The sequence below is a fragment of the Azolla caroliniana genome, unplaced genomic scaffold (genome assembly GCF_043228905.1).
Source record: "Azolla caroliniana isolate FFs.n. ecotype wild unplaced genomic scaffold, voAzoCaro1.0.p SCAF_9, whole genome shotgun sequence".
Classification (NCBI taxonomy): domain Eukaryota; kingdom Viridiplantae; phylum Streptophyta; class Polypodiopsida; order Salviniales; family Salviniaceae; genus Azolla; species Azolla caroliniana.
In genome coordinates this window covers 14,227,882-14,245,244 of record NW_028230444.1, presented here as the reverse complement: position 1 = coordinate 14,245,244, position 17,363 = coordinate 14,227,882, and the positions used below count along the sequence as shown (strand labels likewise).

At 45.5% G+C, this 17,363-nt stretch overlaps 1 protein-coding gene across 1 annotated transcript; it reads left to right on the top strand.

The window, feature by feature from the left end:
- Positions 1-312: 312 nt before the first annotated feature.
- On the top strand, positions 313-627 carry LOC147860220 (glycine-rich RNA-binding protein GRP1A-like). Its single transcript, XM_087324856.1, is given in 2 exon segments — positions 313-439; positions 441-627. Coding segments are annotated over 2 exon segments (258 nt in total). The 5' UTR covers positions 313-368.
- Positions 628-17,363: the final 16,736 nt, after the last annotated feature.

Sequence of the window (17,363 nt, the reverse complement as noted above, 5' to 3'; positions counted from 1 at the left end):
TGGCCATTTTAGTAGCTAATTAACTATAATAGTGTTTCCACTCGCATGCTTTTACCCTACATGGAGTACAATACATACGTATGCACATGTATAGAGCATAACACACACACACACAAATATACATATCCACATACATAAACATGCACATGTATAGAAGATACATACACACAATAGAACACTCTTTTTAAAACGGCTCTCAAAGGGATGCTAATTGTTTTAAAAAAATGGGGGAAGAAAGGGGGGGGAGATTATATATGTGATGTGTTTTAGTAAAAATTGGGGGGAAAAAGGAGAGAGAGAGAGAGAGAGAGAGAGAGAGAGAGACTCTTTGTCTCCTCTTTCACCCCCCTCCCCATCTCAAAGCTTCCATGGCCGTTGTAGATCTCAAGTATCGCTGCTTCATTGGAGGTCTCGCATGGACCACCGATGATCGCAGGATACTTCGGCGAAGTTGTCAACTCCAAGGTTATCAATGACCATGAAACAGGACGATCACGAGGCTTTGGCTTTGTGACATTCTCTGATGAGCAAATGATGACAGGTGTGATTGAGTTGACGAATGGAAAAGAGCTCGATGGAAGGAACATTACTGTGGACTGAGCTCAGGCAAGATCGGGTGGGGGGTGATGGAGGCTATCGTGCCTCCAATGGAAGTGGTGGTTCAGAATATAACAGGGAGAGATCATATGGAGGAAATGGTGGATAGTGCTTGTGGTTGTGCCTGTGGCTATAATGATACCAATGGTGGTGGAAATGGTGGCTATGGTGGTAGCAATCGCAATGGTGGTTATAGTGGAGTAATAAAAGGTATTCAAGCGGTGGCTCGGATTCACATAATTGGAGGAAGTAAACAAAATGAAAACTTTACAAACTTTTGTTTATAAATTGATAGAGAGAGAGATAGAGAGAGAGAGAGCGCCATGAGCATGATGACCTCCTCTTTGAAGTAGTCCTCTAGCGAGCAAGGATGTGCAAGACGAGCTACAAGAAGGTGCGAGAGTTTTTTGTTTTTTACATTGATTTCTCCATTGTTCTCTATATAATCCTGAAATGCTTAGGATTGCTAATTTTGTAAACAAAACATTGATTTTAAGAATTATTTGGTTTTCTTTTCTGAATTGATTTTTATAATCTTGCATCTTGAAATTGTACTATAACAGCTTTTGCTTTTGCTGAAATTTTATTGTTCTTTTTATTGTTTCTTTTTACTTAACTTTGATTTCTGTATATAGCCTTGTATATATTATCATGTTAATTATGTATTAAAAACTTTTGTCTATGAATTTACTTTGCAAGGATATCCAAAAAAGCAAATCATTTGGAGGGTCTTATGGAAATATTGTCCCTTGATCTATGATAAATCAAGTGTTTGTGGTGAAGAGGGGAGAAGAAGGAGGATGTAGGAAATAATGAGGCCGAAAACATGAGGGAAGGTACATTGCAAACATGAAGGTTCTTAGTTTAGTACCATATCAATTTAAAACTATGTTTGTATGAGTATGTGTATGCATGTGTGCATGTGTGCATGCGTATTTGCATATGCATGTGCATGGTTGTGTTTGTATGCATGTATGAATGCATGCACACATGCGTTTACAACATTTTCTTGCATACTTTTTTTGCCATGTTACTTTGTGTATTTGCTATTGTCATTTCACATGAAAGATGAACTCTTTCGGTCTTGAGAAACCTCATGTAGCTTCAAGAAGCGATTGACAATAGAGGCGAGATATTCCAGTGATAATCGAACAAGAGTTTGTTGTGATTTGTGCAAGCTTTCGTGCGAATGCAAGATCGAATCCACATCTACCATGCTCTAAAAAAGAAAGAAGGTGGACCAATACAACTTCTAAAGAGCTTATGCCATACCATTTGAATCTCAACTGACCAACACTGAGGTGCACATAAAAAACACTTAATTTATTTTGTGATATCTTTGTTGGAAAGGCTGTAGATCTTGTTGATATGTGTTATATTAATGATACTCTTAATCTGCTGACCCAAACATGAAGTTCCATTCTCTTGTTTCGTTTCCAAATTTCTTTGTTATTCAAGGTGGCACGATAGGATAGGAACAATGGAAGAGATTGAAGCATGTGTATATTTGGGCAAGAAATGACATATATGACTGTCTTGACCTTGAATAGCTCTTGCAATGTTGGAGTTTACTTTGAAACTATATGGAAGTAGGCTTTGTTAATTCAAGCTTCCGGAATTGATGGCTTGGAGAAAAGGGAGGTAATCGAGGCAAATATAGTAACAGGAAAACCACAAGGCATGCATCCATACACTATTATAAATATATATACATACATAGTTATGGGTTGCATATTATATTATGGACCACATAAGTTGATGTTATTGTGCACGGGATCACTTAGGAGGTGAAGGTATAATGATTGATGCTTCTTGATTATTACGCTACATCTTTTGTTTGTTGCAGATTATATTATGGACAAAAAAGTTGAACTTATTGTGCATGGGATCAAGATTGTAGCATTACTTAAGAGGAGAAGGTATAATGATTCATGCTTCTTGATTATTACTCTACATCTTTTGTTTGCAACTATCATTTTGATCATGTTATTTCATTCGCACAACATATTAACCTTTGGTTTCTTATTGTTATTGTATAGGTTTTCAACTTATTGAATGATGGTGCTCGACAAAAAAGTAAAATAACGTATTTTTTGTGTGTAGGTTTGCAAATGTCAAATTTGATAAGGACTATGATAAAGGGCATGTACATGAAGCTTGTTCATATAAATTACATTGATGATAACCCAACACTACTTTTCTTGCAAATTTCAAATTAAATGTTCTTGATGTAAAGCTTTGTGGGTTCCAAAGCCTAATTACTTTGTTTTTGTTGCAGAGAGATTAATGGATATGGCTGTGAGAGAGAATATGTTTTATAGATTAAAAGTGTTGTGTGTGAGTGATTGCATTGTAACAAGTTAGGGACTCAAATGCTCAAATTTTCTTAGCGAAAAACTCAGTGTGTGTTTGTTCTAGCATTGCAACATTTTTATCCAATGAAGTTCTTGCTCAAGTTGAATGTTGTGAATGATTCTTGAACATCTCATAACATAGTATTCTTGTTATATATATGCTCTTTTAGATCTATTGTTTTTCACTTCCATGAAGCCACAATATATGCATTGTTACATAGGCATGTCAGAGAAGATGGCATGGAATGAAGACAACCTTTCATGCTTAGTGATTAGATGGCAATCCTTCTTCGAAGATGGTTTGAAGACACATATGCTCCACATCAACATACATGCAAACAAACAAACATACATCGATACATACAAACACATTTTTTTAAAAAGAAATAAAGAGAAGAATTTTTTTTATCAAAAAAAGTAAAAACAAAATTTACTCTTTTCAAAAGGTGTTGCACAATGATGGTATATGTGTAGTGCCAATAGCAATGTGTTTTGGCATCACTACTAGCTTATTTTGTTGTAGTGACATGTATAATACACGTTCACACATGCACATATACAGAACACATGCACACACATACACAAACATCCTACATACACACACACACACACACACACACACACCCATATATCATTACACTTACATGCACACACATGCACATATCATTACACTTACATGCACACACATGCACATATAACACATAGATACACACACACATGCCATATACATAAAATATATACAACACATGCAATACAATACAATACATGCATATATAAACATGGAAGACAATACAGTACATATGTACATTCACATGCAATACAATACATACATGTGAACATACATACACATAACCCATACATAAAATATATACAACACATGCAATACAATACAATATATACATACACACATATATTGAACATACATGTGTTTTCTATTTAAGGGCATTTAAAATAAGTTGTTGTCAAAATATATATTTGCACTAAGCGGTATTTTTATTAACTGTTTTTTTACAAAAGGGTCTCTAAAATAATAATAAACATACATATAAGGGGTTTATAAAAGATGTCGTGAATGCACGTGATACAACCTCTTTATATATAGTGGAGCCCCCGGGGTCCATCCTTTGTCCAACGCTGCTTTCAACTGTGCCGTAACCGGCTCGCGATTTGTTTGAAGAAGAACACGTACATTATCCATTATCATTTGGGAGCAGGTTTACACTTCGTCCAAGGCTTTCTTGAGGTTTTCGATTTTACGCTTATTGGTCGTAGCTGCTTCCTCATAGAGGCTCTTCATCTTTGCCCATATTTGGGATTCTTTCAAGTGTAGTTCCTTGAGCCGGCCCATTTCATTGTTTAGGTGGACTTCTGCATGATGCCTAAGTTCCCATTCCCGCACGAGTTGTTCGTCGTACCATGCTTTCTTCTTTTCTAATAACACTCGGAGTCCTGTGATAATAGCTTCTGTCTTTTGGGCTTCCTCACGCAGCTTTCTGTTTTCTTCTTTTGTGTGGGTATGCGCTATTGTCTCCGCCTCGAGCTTATCCTCCAGTGCTTTCACCGCCCTTCATCCTTTTGCCCGGATATCCTTTTCTCTATCTAATGATTGGCGAAGTTCCACGTAGAGGCGGTCAATCTCAGACTCGGCTAACTGCGTAGCTCTTTTTGCTTTTACGGCGATGGCGGTTTGTGCTTCGACCTCCACCCGTAAAGTTGTCGATGCGTCAGATGCTAGTCTAGTGTTACTCCTTAGGGCCGGACAATAGCCTAACATAGGGTGTCTAAAGAAAACACTTCACCAAAGGGTGTTACGGTGAAATAGAGTTAGACCGGTGATTAATATGAACCGGCACACTAATATGAACCGGTTCGGATCCAGATCGGCATACCGATTCCGGTCCGTCCGTTCACTTCTCTAAAATCTACTTAATTACTTAATATCCTAATAACAACTTCTGATTATTTCTGCCTTTTCATATTTTGGACTGTCCTCCACTCCTTGTTGGCTGGCTAACACATGGCACGCCCGTGGGACAGTACCTTGTACGTCGAATCCCACTATTCGGCCTTCAATCCTCATCTAAAATGTCCTGAATGCTCTGATCAAGGGGCTCTAAGGGTTTTTCGGAAGGTTGATCGGATTGCTGCTGCTCCTCCTATTGTTGTTGCTCCTCCTCCGGCTGCTCCGTTGGCTATTGTTGTGATTCTTGCTGCTGCGTGGTCTCCAACTCTTGTGGGCGTTGCTCCTCCAATGGTTGTTGTGCCGCTCTCGGTGCCGGTGGTTGTTGTGGCACTTCCTCCCTTGGCTACTCCTCCTGAGTTACATCCGATTGGGTTGTCCCAGCCTTGACTCTGTCCGTCCCTTGCTCCGATGATGGCTCTTCATCACTGAGATTGATTGTTGGCGTGCTCTTCGTCGCCTCTTGCCGTAGCCTCTCCTTTTCGTAACTTTCAAACTGGATTTGGTTATCCAGCCGATCATCGTCCAGTTGTGCCACTAGTTGCCGGACCACCGTTATCTGTTCATCAGCCAATGCTACGAAGTTCTCCACCAATTCATCTTTCACGGCAACAAAGTCTTCCTTTTCCAACTTATAGAACTCATTGCCTTCTTTCTGCCGGTTTTCCGTGTCCGCCCTCAGCAAATGTAGCTCGACAGCATGCTTCGCCCATTTTGACCACCATAATACTGAGTTGTCTTCAATCAAACGCTTCGTTCGATTCTTCCATGCATGTACAATGCATCGGATCCGCTCCAGCCCCATCTTTGATTTGTCTTCAACGGCCTGTCGGTCATCTTTCAACTGTTTGATCAGGTTCGCCGTCACCACGTCCTGGTCCTTGTAGCACACCAGTTGATTCTGATATGTTGTCTGCACTCTTTGTAAGACCATGGTAGCGTGTTCCGTTTCCGCCTGATGTTGCATCTGGAGTTCCATGCGTTCCTGCGCCGCTTTAGCTCATATGGTTTCCTTCTCAGCCCGTTCTTCTGCTAGTGCCGTCTTCGCTCGTTGCACTTCATTCCGGAGCTTGAACATCTTCTCCTGCTGTCGGTCACTGTCGGTGATGAGCTTCTTGTATTCCGACTCAACATGTTTATAATCCCAGTGCAGGCAGTCAAACTCTTCTGTTTTCTGCTTCAGCTTCTGATTGATCTGGCGGCGAGCTCGGTCTTCCCTATCCTTTTGCTGCCGAAGCTCTTCTTTGAGACTCTCGATCTCCGTTTCCGCCATCCTTCAGAGTTTATCCTTCTCTTGCAGCACTTTTTCTTTCTCTTCCTTAAGCCGGTCATAGGCTTGGTGTCCCTTCCGCAAACTTTCTTCTGCTCGTCGGAGATTGTTAGTAGTCTTCCGTTGTTCCTCCTCCGCCGTCATTTTTAATTCTCTTTCCCTAGCCCGTAATGCTTCTTGTGCAGCCAGGTCTTCTTTGAGAACGACAAGCTCTTGTGCTTGCGCTGTAATTATATTCGAGTTTGTTCCCAACATCAGGGTCGTATTATTATGTACAATTGCCGGTGTTTCATTATTCTGTACATGTACCGGAGCCACCGATTCCTGTTCTTGGGGTCCTGTGATGACCTTCTTAGCCAATTCTTCCTTGGCTATTTCCACTTCTCGTTCCAAGCTCCGGATCCTTGACCGGGCCTTCTCTAGTTCTCCGGTTGTGGTTAGCAACCGGTCCACTTGTGTTTTCTCCGCTGCCTCCATATAATGGACCACTCCGGCTATTTGCTCACCGATCCACCGTAGCCATTGGCTGTCGGTGCCTTCTATCCATGTCGGCGCAGAGGGTTGGCCGATTTCTACGCTTACCAGTGTCCGATCTGGTGTGGTTGACAGCTCTGGCTCTGGTTGGGTACCACTTGGCAGACTCTGGTTGTGCCTGAGTCGGCCGTTCCAACTCTAGTTGGTCCTAGAGTGCCGGTGATGTAGACAACTGAATCACCGACTCTTGAATCACGGGTCTTGTCATGCTCTAACTCGTCGGGGGAGCCTGCGGCGCAAGGACTTTTGTGACCGGTTCTGTTTGAACCGGTTCCGCTTCCACCCTTGGCTCTGGGCCCTCAATGCGGGGTATCGGCATCCTATCCTTTTTTTGGACCCGATTGCTGCCCGGCATGGTCTGCAGTGCTCTTCTTCTGGCGCCGCTGGAGGTGCTCGTTGGGTTCCTCCGCCGTTTCCGAAGATTGATTTTCATGGCCAAGGGATCTGGCTCCTATTGATCCGGTCGGCGAAATGTAATTTTTATTGGCCGTGCCAGTGTTGCCTCCTGCGTCGCCGCCTGGTTAGGTCGCTCGTTCGCCGTTTTCTCAGTGTCGGCCTCCTTCCCCTTGGTTGCCTTAGCAGCCAATAACTGTTTCTGTTTTGAAGCCGTTTTGGAGGTTCCTTCGGCTGATCTTCCCCGCTTCTTTGCCATGTTGCGCTCCACTAGTGGTGCTAACAGTGTGAGCCATTGCGCCATCGCCTACCATATTTTCCTTCCATCCTTCCCTCTTACCGAGTCGATGGCCGCGCGCAGTCTGTCAGCGATCATCACCAACCAATCCACCTGTAGACCTTCATATGTGGCGATAATTAACCCGGCTCTGTTCCTAGGCATTGCCGGGGGTCGAGGGTACACATGGCCATACTCATGCAGTACACAAGCAATCTCTCGAAATAAGCCATCCTCGCCACCCTATGTGCGATATGCCTTGCTGGCCAGAGAATACTCACCGAAGTATTTCGTGAGCTGCTCTGGGGTAGGGTTGTCGACGGTGAAGATGCCGCCCTCGAGTAGGCCCATCAGGGCACGGATGGCCTCCTCTGTGATCATTACTTCTGTGTCGATGACTTTGACAACCCTTTCCGCCTCTTTGTGTGGTGGTGCCTCCATGATCCTCAAGAATCCTTCCAATCCATGTTGCTTTAACCACTTCTTGGCTGCCTTAGAGAGCGTCATGCAGTCCATTTCTCCTTCTGAGTCGGTGGTTGCTGGTGAGGTAGGTGCGTTAGGGGGCTCTAGGTGCTCGCATCTGATTATCTTCAATCGCCTATGTGCGTTTGCAATTCTTTGTTCACGAAATGAGAAGGCCTCCATGCGGTGTAGGTTTTCTTTCTGCATGTTTGCGCCTTTCTTGATTCTTGCGTATGCGAACGTCGTGTACTATAATGGCAATGAAGTGCCACGTGGTGGCGTTTTAATGCACTATAAATAGCCCACTACTTGGCTTTTCCAAGTGCCCGTTCACCCCTCCTTTTCATTGCATGTGGTCGTTCGCTCCTCGCCATCGCATAGTTTGGGTTTGATTGGATTTAATTTGATTTGATTTTTTTTTATTTTAAAATTCGATCTTGTTAATATGTATCCGGCCCAAACGGACCCTTCTCCGGATTGTGCTTGCCGATTGCATGACCAGTTATCGTCTCGTCGTGCTTACTAGTGTCTGGTGCGGTGTCAGCCTTTGTCTACTCAAACGGGTTCCTTGGCATGGGTCCATAGTATGGTTTGAGTTGAAACCCATTCACCCATTTACCCATAACTTCGCCGGCGAGTGTCCCTAGCTGGTAAGAACCGTTGAACTCCCATGTAATCCAATATGGTCCGGTCCACCGAAACCGTAGCTTCCTCTGCATCTTACCCATCTTGGTTTGGAATACAAGTATTGGCTTGCCAATCCCGAACCTTTTTTTGTTACCTTTCCGGTGTCGATCGATGAACGCTTTCCTTCTCCGTTGCTCCAGTTCCATGTGCATAAGGCTGGCTATCCGGTGTTCCTCCAGTTTGCATAGTGCTGCTAGCCGGATGGTTTTCGACTCCTTCTCGTTCAAGCTTTCCCTAACCTGTAACCGCAAACTGGGAACCTAGAATTTGATCGACATTACCGCTTCCAATCCAAATGCCAATTGGAAAGGCGTTGTCCCGATACTTGTCTTATATGTTGTCCAGTAGGCCCAGAGTGCACAGTGTAGCTTTGTATCCCAATCCGTCCAGTTCTCATTGACGATTTTCTAGAGGATGTTTTGTAGTGTCTTATTTGTGGATTCGGCTAATCCGTTGGCTTGCGGATAATACAGAGTGCTTCGATTGTGCACCACCGCATAGAATGTCATCAAGCTTTCCACCACTTGTCCTAGGAAATGCCCCCCTTGATCGTTGATTAGCTCAATCGGACATCCATACCGGCACCAGATATATTAATATAAAAACTTTGCCGTGGATGTCGCGGTGTTGTCACGTAGTGCTTTGGCCTCCACCCACTTGGTGTAGTAGTCTGTAGCGACAATCAAGTATCGGTTGCCGGTTCTCATTGCTAGTGGTTTAAACGGGCCGACGAAGTCTAGCCCCCATTTCTGAAATGGTTCCAATGGCAGCACCAACTGGTGAGGCATTCTTGCCTGTTCCGTTGGTTGGCCCATCCGCTGACACAAATCGCATTCTTTAGCATACCAGACGACGTCTTTTAATGTTGTTGGCCACCATAGGCCACTCTGCCATATTTTCCTTGTCATAGCGTCCCCAGCGTAATGCCCTCTAGCAATGCCACAATGTGCTTTGCGCAGTATTTGGTCTTTTTCGTCGTTGCACACCGCGCGCCGCCATATGCCATCTGTGCCTTTATGGTACAGTGTGTCTTGTAGTAGGCAGAAGTGTCAGCTTTGTACTGCTAATCTTTCCGCTCGTCTTTGTTCATCTCCTTTGGAGGTAATCCAGTGCTCAGGAATTGGTGCATGTTAGTGAACCACTTGTCCTCCTCGGTGATCGTACCATCTGTTGTCATTTCGGCTATGACCCTAAACAAGTCTGCATTCGGAAATTCATCTGCGACTCCGTCATCGGCTTCTCCGGAGTCTAGCCGACTCAAATAATCTGCAACTGCATGTTGTATGCCTGGCCGGTGAAATATCTCTAACTCAAATTCCTGTAATAATAGCGTCCATTGGGCCAACTTACCCGTGAGTGATGCTTTCGAGACCAAGTAAAGTAGTGCCGAATGATCTACATGAAAGGAAAATTTCCTCCCCAACAAATAGTGTCGGAACTTGGTGACGCTATAGATCATGCCCAAGGCTTCTCTTTCCGTCGTAGAGTAATTCCGTTACGCTTGGGACAGCTTACGACTGGCATAATACATGGGTCTGTACCACTTGGGTTCGGTAAGCTGCATTAATGCACTCCCTATTGCTATGTCGAACGCGTCTACGAATACGTGGAATTCATTAGACCAATCCGGAGGTTGCACCACCGGTGCTTGTGATAGTAGTACTTTTAATGCTCGGTAAGCCTTCTCTTCTATGTCCGTCCATTGAAACGGTGTCCGGTGCACCACAACATGCAATGGTGTGGCCAGGTCTGCTAGATACCAGAGCATCCAGCTATGCCACCACATTTGTCCTAGGAACCAACTCAATGCTTTCGCCGTGGTGGGTGTCGGTGCCTCCAAAATTTCTTTGACCTTGTCCGGGTCTACTGCAATGCCGTCCTTGCTAACGATGTGGCCTAGTAGTGCACCGCTTGACACACCGAACATGCATTTCGCCGGGTTAAGGCTTAACCCGTAAACACTACATTTCTCAAGACATAGTCGGAGGTATTGGAGGTGTTCCCCTTCCTGGTTGTACACGGCGAAATCGTCTAAGAACACCTGCATGAATGTTGGAATAAATTCTCCAAAAAATCTCCATGATTATTTGTTGAAAGGTTGCCGGCACCGTTTTAAGTCTGAACATCATGACTACGGCGACAAATACTCCCCATTCGGTAACAAAAGCGGTTTTCTCCTGGTCATTGGGGTGCATCCAGATCTGATAGTAGTCGTTGTACCCATCAAGGAAACTATAAACTTCGTGACCGACTAGTGCATCCAGGACTCCATCCGTAAAAGGGAGTGGGAAGGCGTCGATTATCGTTGCTGCATTCAATTTCCGGTAGTCGACACATACTCGGATTTTTCCGTTCATTTTCGGTATGACGACTATCAGGCTTAGCCATGTCGTCTTTTTGACCGGTCAGATGAACCCTACTCGTGAAAATTTGTCGATTTTGTCCTTTACTTTTGCTGCATAGTTAGGGTTCATCTGGTAGCGTCGTTGCGCCACCGGACTGGCATCCTTACTCAGATGTATCTGGTGTTGATACAACTGAGGATCTAGCCCCCACATGTCCTCATAAGACCACGCAAACACATCCCGGAACTCCTTTAATAAGGTGATCGTTGCCGTCTTCCTTTCAGGAGTCATTTCTTTGGTGATGTGAACCGGTCTTGCGTCTTCTGCGGTGCCTAGGTTTACCTCTTCTAGCTGAGAGGTTTTTACGCATTGGGATACTGCCAATTCCTTCTCCAAAGCTTCCTGCACGTGTTGTAACTCTCTGATGGCTTCTTTATCTGGTTCTTCATCGGCATCCTCTTGTTGTATTATGTATGGTGCTTCATCGGCGACATCAACTTCAAATAAGGGTACAATTTTTGGATTCTCTTGTAAGTACTGATCAACCTCTTCATCAGCCTATCCTTCAAGCATGTTGACACATTCAGCATACATCGGTGTCAGCTCCTTGCCGGTACTCGAACGTGATTGTGTAGTTACTCGTAATTTCGTTTTGCTGCGACGGAAAGTGATTATGTTTTTCCGCTAGTTTTGCTTGATGTGCATTGTTTTTAACCATGGTCGGCCTAGCAACAGCGGGTATGCCCCTTGTGCATTGAGCTGGAGGACTACTGCCGAAATGCGGAATGCGTGACCTCTGATAGTCACTTCCAAATCTCGTATCAATCCGGTAGGTCTTACTGAACTTGTGTCCGCCATCCGGAGCCAAAATGGGCACCACTCCCAGTCCTAGATTCCTAGGGTATTACAAATTCGGAGGCTAATCACATTCACGCCGGATCCTCCGTCTATAATCGTTCCGGGTAGCTCTCGTCCCTTGATGATGGTTGTGATAGCCAGACTACTCGTGTCCACTACCATCGGTCCTTCCTCCAGATTAGAAAAGAATGTCGGAGCCAGTGGCGTGCCAACCACAGTCATTCCCATCTTCAGACCTTCCATAAATCGAGGTACTAACTGCAATAGCCGACCTAATGGCAATGTGATTTGGCATTCTTGCAACGCCTGCCATGTTGGGTTTTCCGCCTGGCGATTGCCAATGGGCTCCTCTAGATTCTCCTTTTGTTGCTCCAGTTCTGCCACATTCTGCTCGTTTGCCTTCTTTACCCATTCGGTGGCCTGCTTCCAGATGGCTTCTAGGGTTTCCCACTCCGTTGCTTTTCCTTTTTCCCTCGTGGTCACTTGTATGTCCGCGACCTCCGCTACCACCATGTTTACCGTTGGTCTCTTATTGTAGCTTTTCGTTGGACATTGGTTACTATAGTGTCCCTCTTGTCAGCAATAGTAGCAGTATGCCTTCCGGGTGTTGCTGGATTTTGCTTTCACTCCGGCACCCGGTTGAGGTCCTGTGGTAAGTGCTTGGCCTTGGTCCGGTTGGTTGCTTGATGTACCCTATTCCGGCTCCAGTTGGTGACCCCTTTTTTTATTGAAATGTCGTTTTTTGTTGAAATGCTTTTTGTTCCGGAAATCCTGTCGGAGCTGGTCATCGTACTTGCCATAGTCCTCCCTTTGGGGGTTGTAACCGGGGGAGTGATCCCGGTTGTATCGCTCATTCCGTTCCCCATTATAGTCCCGATATCTATCATATCTATCATACCGGTCGCGGTCATAAGCATTTCTTCGATCACTGTACTGAACATCTTGTGCCGGCCGGTAACACTCCTCTCGCCGCCATTGCTCTTCTTCCTCCTCCTGGTTGCTCCGTGGTTCGATTTGCCGGACCGGTGGTGCTTGCCGATTCAGCAAGTTATACTCGCACTGATCCATTGTGTGGTTTTTGGAATGGCAAAGCAGGCATTCAGAACGCATGGTGCACTCCAGCGCCGAATGTCCGGCATTCAGGCAAGTCGTACATTGAATTGCTTGTCGAAAGTGGAGGTCTTCATCAGTTGGTAACGTTCGTTGGAGTGCCCCCATCGTCAGCCACGAGCTGGAGTTTCCCATTTCCCTGACTCAGTCTATGACCTGGTTGACGGAACTCGTGCGGAAATCAATGACTGTGCACACCGTTCGTAGGGGTTCTCGGAGTGCTGCTAGAAATATCGCCTTAGTCTCTTCTTCCGGTGGTGCCCGACTGAGCTCGTTGTGCATGCTCTGGAATTGGATTACAAATTGGTGAATGTTCTCTGTGGGCTCATGCCTGATGGTATAAAATAGGCTAACCATTTCCCGTTGATCCACCTCTTTGTGAAAAAAGTGTAAGAATTTAGTTTTCAAGGCTGCAAACGTCGTGATGGTATTGGGATCTTGCGTCATGTGCCATCTAGCGGCGGGCCCCTCCAGGGTCATGCCGAACTCTGCCATCTTTGAGCATTCTGCTTCGGCCGCGGTTAAGCGTTGTGACACATGATTCACTTCCTAGGTCTGCTGAAATGCATAGATGTGGGCCTCTGCATCCGGATCATCTCGGTACTTGGGATATTGAAACGGCATGTTGTCGTCTGGTGTTGGAACGTGGGCTGGTGGTGTCAGAGGTCTCTCTTCCTCCTCCGTCGGAGGTCTCTCCTCCTCCTCTGTTAGAGGTCTTTCTTCCTATGTGGGGGGTCTTTCTGCCTCGGCTTCGGGTGTTGGGGTTTGATCAGTCCTTGGCCAATCTGTGGCTTCCAGCTCTCTCAATTCTGGTTCAGGTGTCGGTAAGCTATCCGATTCCTCGTCCGCCGGTCCGTCTAGGGTGTCGTGACTACTGCGGTAATTAGAATGAGCACTATATTCGCCGTCCGAGTCCGATTCAAAGGCTGAAAATGGTTCTGAATCACCGTCTCCTGCAATTAATGCCTGTAGAAGGGATTCCGTTTCCCGGAGACTACTCAAGCTGCTTCCTTCGTCGGGGTGGAAGCAAACGGAGTGACTCCTCGGCCACTCGCCGGATCACTTTGGAAAATGATTGATCCGAACGAATTTCTTCTGCCACTTGCTAGAAGGCCTCTCGCTTCCACAGCCGCTCAGCGAGTCTCCTTGCTCAATCCGTAATCGGTCCGCTCGTTGGTCTAGTCATCCATTCCCACCGTTGTTCGCTGCACTTATGCAGGAATCGTGGTCGCCAAAAACTGTGTTACGCCTTAGGGCCAGACAATAGCCTAACACAGGGTGTCTACAGAAAACACTTCACCAAAGGGTATTACGGTGAAACAGAGTTAGACCGACGATTAATCAGACCTTAATCGGTTACTTAAGCAACATATCCTGAATCTTAATACACGCGTAAGATAGAAAGTAATTAGCACAGAATGGTAATCAATACACAGAGATAAGACAATAGAGCTCTATTAATTATCCGTCCCCATTTACAATGTAACTGGGCCTTTTTATAGATCACTGGCTTTGCCTAAAAACAGTGCCAACGGCACACTAATATGAATTGGTCCGGATCCGGATCGGCATACCGATTCCGGTCCGTCCGTTCACTTCTCTAAAATCTACTTAATTACTTAATATCCTAATAACAGCTTCCGATTATTTCTACCCTTTCATATTCTGGACTGTCCTCCACTCCTTGCCGGTTGGCGAACATTGTTGCGTCGTAGTTGTGGTGCATTCTAATTCCACAATGCGCTCTTGGGCCTTCTGTAGTTGGGCTTGAGTCAACTTGACTGTTTTCCAAAAATACTAACTGTGGCCAACTCCCTATGTACTTCGACGAGGGCCATATTCAATGGGGGTATTTCAATGCCCATGCGACGAATCCCTGTGTTCTGCTGCATGCCTATCTTGGTGAGGGGTCCCTCATCTTCGCTTTCTACCGTTCTCGTCAACGCACACTCAATCATTTGTTGTTCTGTGTGATCCTCGACCATTCTCTAGGATACCTTGATTTGTTGTGTTGCCAAAAATTCTATGAGTTCGTAAGTCGTCCCAAACTGTAACAATGCGCCGAACTCATGGGTTGTATCCGGGATGTCTGGATACTTGAGGACTTCACTTTCCGTTGTGAGCACTCCTTTGCCATGTTGCGACTGAGCCGTAATGATCGGCTATGGTTCCCGGATTATCTCCAATGTAGTTGTGTGCTTCGTAGGGGCGGAAGCGTCGACTGGTGCGACTGTGTCTTTGACCAGTCCGCGGCCATCCTTCCGATCTAATCTTCGTCATTTCGGCCAGGGGCTTTCATGGTTTTGTTCCGTTTCTTGCTCATTCGTTGTTGTTGGTGCTTCAATCGTCCTTGCTGGTTGTTCCGGTTGCATCGGTTGCGCTACAGGGTGGGAAGGTTGTGGTTCCTCTTCCCATTCCGTGGTTGCCAATTCCGATAACTATTGTTTCACGGATCATGACGAAGGCGTAGGTTTACTGGGCGGTCGGGCGAGCAGACACGAGGCGGAAATAGTATCGTAAGGTACTGTTGTATAATCGGCCTTAGCTTTTTGTCGGCCTAGTATGCGTGCATGCCCTCTCTTAGAGCTAGTCCCATAATCACTCCCCAATCTACTGCGTGCCCGTCAAATGTATCAATGATGATGCTTGCCTTCTATTTTGGCATCCAATACGCGTTGACGTGCACGCAACCGACCTCAAGTAGGAACTTGGCTATTTCCCGAAACAATGGGTTCGGGATGTCTTTCATTCTATATGCCTTGGCTGATACGGAATATTCCCCAAAATATTCTTCTAGAGTTTCTGTAGAGGGGATGTCGAAGTGTTTCTCCCCATTCACGGATAGGTCCAATTTTTTCCAAATGGTGGCGTTTGTCACAGTGTCCACGTAGAGCTTTTTGGCGATGTCGAGAGCATCAGGGTGTGTTGGTGCCTCGGCGACCCTGATGTACCCCTCAAAACTCTTTTGTAGGGGCCACTTGCGTAATGCTACAGAGATGGTGATCGGCATCGTGGGTGGAAGAGGCTCTTGTAGAATAGGTGAAGCTCTCAAACCACGGTGAGCGTGGACTCTGTGGTATGGTGGGGATCGAGGAGGGCGAGGAGAGTTAGTCTATTTTTTGTAGTGTGTAGAAAACCTTCTTTTTCCCTCTTTTTGTGTTCTAGGGTTCATTGGCTTGTGTGACATCGTGGTGCCGTGTTTGCTTGATGTTGGAGTTTTTGCATGCATAAACACCTTTTAATAGTCGTGACTATCTTCTCTCTTTTTTCTTTTCTTTTTTAACGGTAAAGTACAATATTACTATTACATTTTATTACAAGTGGGTCCCAACTACTTATTAATGTCGGGACCCCTCTGACGTGTCAGTTACAGCGTGAAACGAGTTCGGGGGTGTAGGTCCCAAATAAGTTTTTTATCAGAACCCATTCACTTTTTGCCGAAGTATAACTCCAGCGAGGGTACCCAATTGGAAGGTGCCATTTTCTGCTCAAATTATCCAGTACGGCCCTGTCCAGCGGAATCGTAACTTACCTAACATTTGACCCATGCGTGTTTGAAAGACCAAGACGGCCTTCCCAACTGCAAAGCATTTCTCCCGTGTGCCCCGATCTCGATCCACGAACGCTTTACGCCGTCACTGCTCTTGCTCGAGTATGGCTATACTATGGACCCGAACCTCGCCTAATTTGAGAAGTTGTTGTAGCCATATTTGCTCAGACTTGCCTTCTAACAGTCGGTCTCCTACTTGAATCCTTAAACTGGCCAGCTAGAATTCGATGGGCATTATGGCTTCTAACCCAAACGCTAGCCAGAAAGGTGTGGACTGTATGCTAGTTTTGTAACTCGTCTGATATGCCCACAAAGCGTTGCACAGCTTGGTATCCTAGTATGTTCTATTCTCATTCACGATCTTTTTCATTATGGTCTGTAATGTCTTGTTCGTGGACTCCACTAACCCATTCGCCTGTGAGTAATATGGCGGGCTCTTCTTATGCACTACGGCATAATGGTGAGTTAGCTCGTAGATGAACGAATTCAAAAAGTGGCTCCCTTGATCACTGATCAGCTCGATTGGGCAACCAAAACGACACCAAATGTATTCGTAAAGATATTTTGCCGTGGATGTGGCGTATTATCACCTAATGCTTTTGCTTCTACCCATTTAGTGGAGTAATCCGTGGCTACGAGCCGAAAAAATCCAGACCCCATTCCTAGAATGGATCCAGCGGAAGAACCAATTGGTGCAACATCCTTGCGAGCTCCGTAGGTTGCCCTAACCGTTGACATAGATCACACTGTCTATAGTATTGATACGTGTCTTTTTGCGTAGTTGGCCACCATAGACCTACTTGTTGTAACATCGCCTGCGTAATGTCCCCCGGCCATACCGCAGTGAGCTTCGCGCAAAACGACTTCCTTTTCATCCTGGCGTGTCCCGCGGCGCTAGATCCCATCACTGCCTTTGTGGTAAAGTACTCCTTCGACCAGACAAAAGTTACGTCTGTGGACAACCAG